The 1,876-nt window shown below is 40.6% G+C and overlaps 1 protein-coding gene across 1 annotated transcript; it reads right to left on the bottom strand.

Moving 5' to 3' along the window:
• Window positions 1-962: 962 nt before the first annotated feature.
• Window positions 963-1,550, bottom strand: LOC138884027 (uncharacterized). The gene has a single exon (XM_070164766.1). The coding sequence runs from the start codon at window positions 1,548-1,550 to the stop codon at window positions 963-965; it is 588 nt and encodes a 195-aa protein (XP_070020867.1).
• Between the last annotated feature and the right edge of the window lie 326 nt (window positions 1,551-1,876).

Below are 1,876 nucleotides of genomic sequence, written 5' to 3' on the forward strand. Positions count from 1 at the left end.
TTGATAGAGACAAACACGACAAGAAACGTAGGTGCTATAGGATATCCTTTAAAAATAACAACGAGATGAGCCTCGATAAAAATAAACAAAACGCAGATGCGGGGCCCTTGTTAAATGTATATTAGTGAAGCATTTAGTTTCCAGGACGGGTTGTTTAGCAAATCTCACAACCCTCCTAAAATAACAACACGTTAGTCTCTTTAGGATACGCTTTAATGAACCTTACCTTCTTAAACTCGGGTGCACATTTATGTGACCCAAATCCAAATCCCAACGGAGTCGAAACATGTCTCTAGTCACGGGCGCATTGATTGCGGCGTGGCCCGAGATGCATTTCCATGACGTTGCAAATTCCTTTAAAAAAATAAGAATGAGATGAGCCTCGCCGAATAAAAATACAAATTGCGGGGCCCTCAGTAAATACTTGTTTTAAATTACTTAGAATTCAGGAGGGCCGCTTAGTGAATTTCGTGGCCTTCCCAAAATAATAACGCGATAGTCTCTTTAGGCGCGTGTTTAATAATTTACTTTCTTAAGCTCGGGTGTGCATTTCATGCGACCCAAAAATCCAAATCTCAAAACATCAAATAAAATGCGTTCCGGATTGTGGGTACATCTCATGTGACGCAGTCCAAAGACGTGTTTTAAGCAATGTTCACACTCTTGTAAAAATAATAAAGCGGTTAAAAGTCAAAATTTGCACATAAGTTCATACTTGTATAAAATCAGATAATCAAGCCGAATATAACAGTTGAGCGACCGTGCTAGAACCACGGAACTCGGGAATGCCTAACACCTTCTCCCGGGTTAACAGAATTCCTTATCCGGATTTCTGGTACGCAGACTGTAATATAGAGTCATTCTTTTCCTCGATTCGGGATTAAAATTGGTGAATTGGGACACCCTAAATCTCCCAAGTGGCGACTCTGAAATAAATAAACAAATCCCGTTTCGATTGTCCTTTAATTGGAAAAAACTCCCTCGCGCCCCTGCGGGCGCGGAAAAAGGATGTGTGACAAGTACGCTTTGTGTTCAAGTTCAATAGGCAAGCGACATGCCTTTCCATAAACAAGCTTATACAGTGACGCCCCAATTGGCGTTTTGTATGCAATTATATACGCCCACAAGGCATCATCTAACTTTGCAGCCCAATCCTTCCTATTCACGCTCACCGTCTTCTCTAAGATTTGCTTTATTTCTCTGTTAGACACCTTAGCTTGTCCACTTATTTTAGAATGATATGATGTAGCAACTCTATGGCAGACTCCATATTTAGTTAGAAGGTTATTCAACAACCGATTGCAAAAATGTGTCCCTTCATGACTAATCAAGGCACGCGGAGTCCCAAACCTCGAGAATATGTTCTTTTTCACAAACGCAGCTACTACCATGGCATCATTTGTTGGCAATGCGACCGCCTCTATCCATTTTGACACGTACTCAACTGCTAGCAAGATGTATTTGTTTCCTCTAGACAATGGGAATGGTCCCATAAAATCTATTCCCCATACATCAAAAATCTCGATCTCCAAGATGTTATTCAAAGGCATCTTATGCCTCCTTATGATTGTTCCTGTTCTTTGACATTGGTCACACTTCTTAAAAAATGCATGGTCATCCTTGAATAATGTTGGCTAAAGGAAACTGGATTGTAATACCTTTGCAGTTGTTATATCGCCTCCTTTAAGGCTCACATAAGGTGATGCATGACAATCATACAACATTGATTCCACCTCCTTTTCTGAAATGCATCTCCTCATCAACTGATCAGCACATTGCTTGTACAAGTATGGCTCATCCCAGCAGTAGAAGTTCACATTATGTAGAAACCTCTTTCTAGCTTGAGATTCAATTTCAGGAGGAAATACCCCACTTA

Source organism: Nicotiana sylvestris, chromosome 12 (genome assembly GCF_000393655.2).
Source record: "Nicotiana sylvestris chromosome 12, ASM39365v2, whole genome shotgun sequence".
NCBI lineage: Eukaryota > Viridiplantae > Streptophyta > Magnoliopsida > Solanales > Solanaceae > Nicotiana > Nicotiana sylvestris.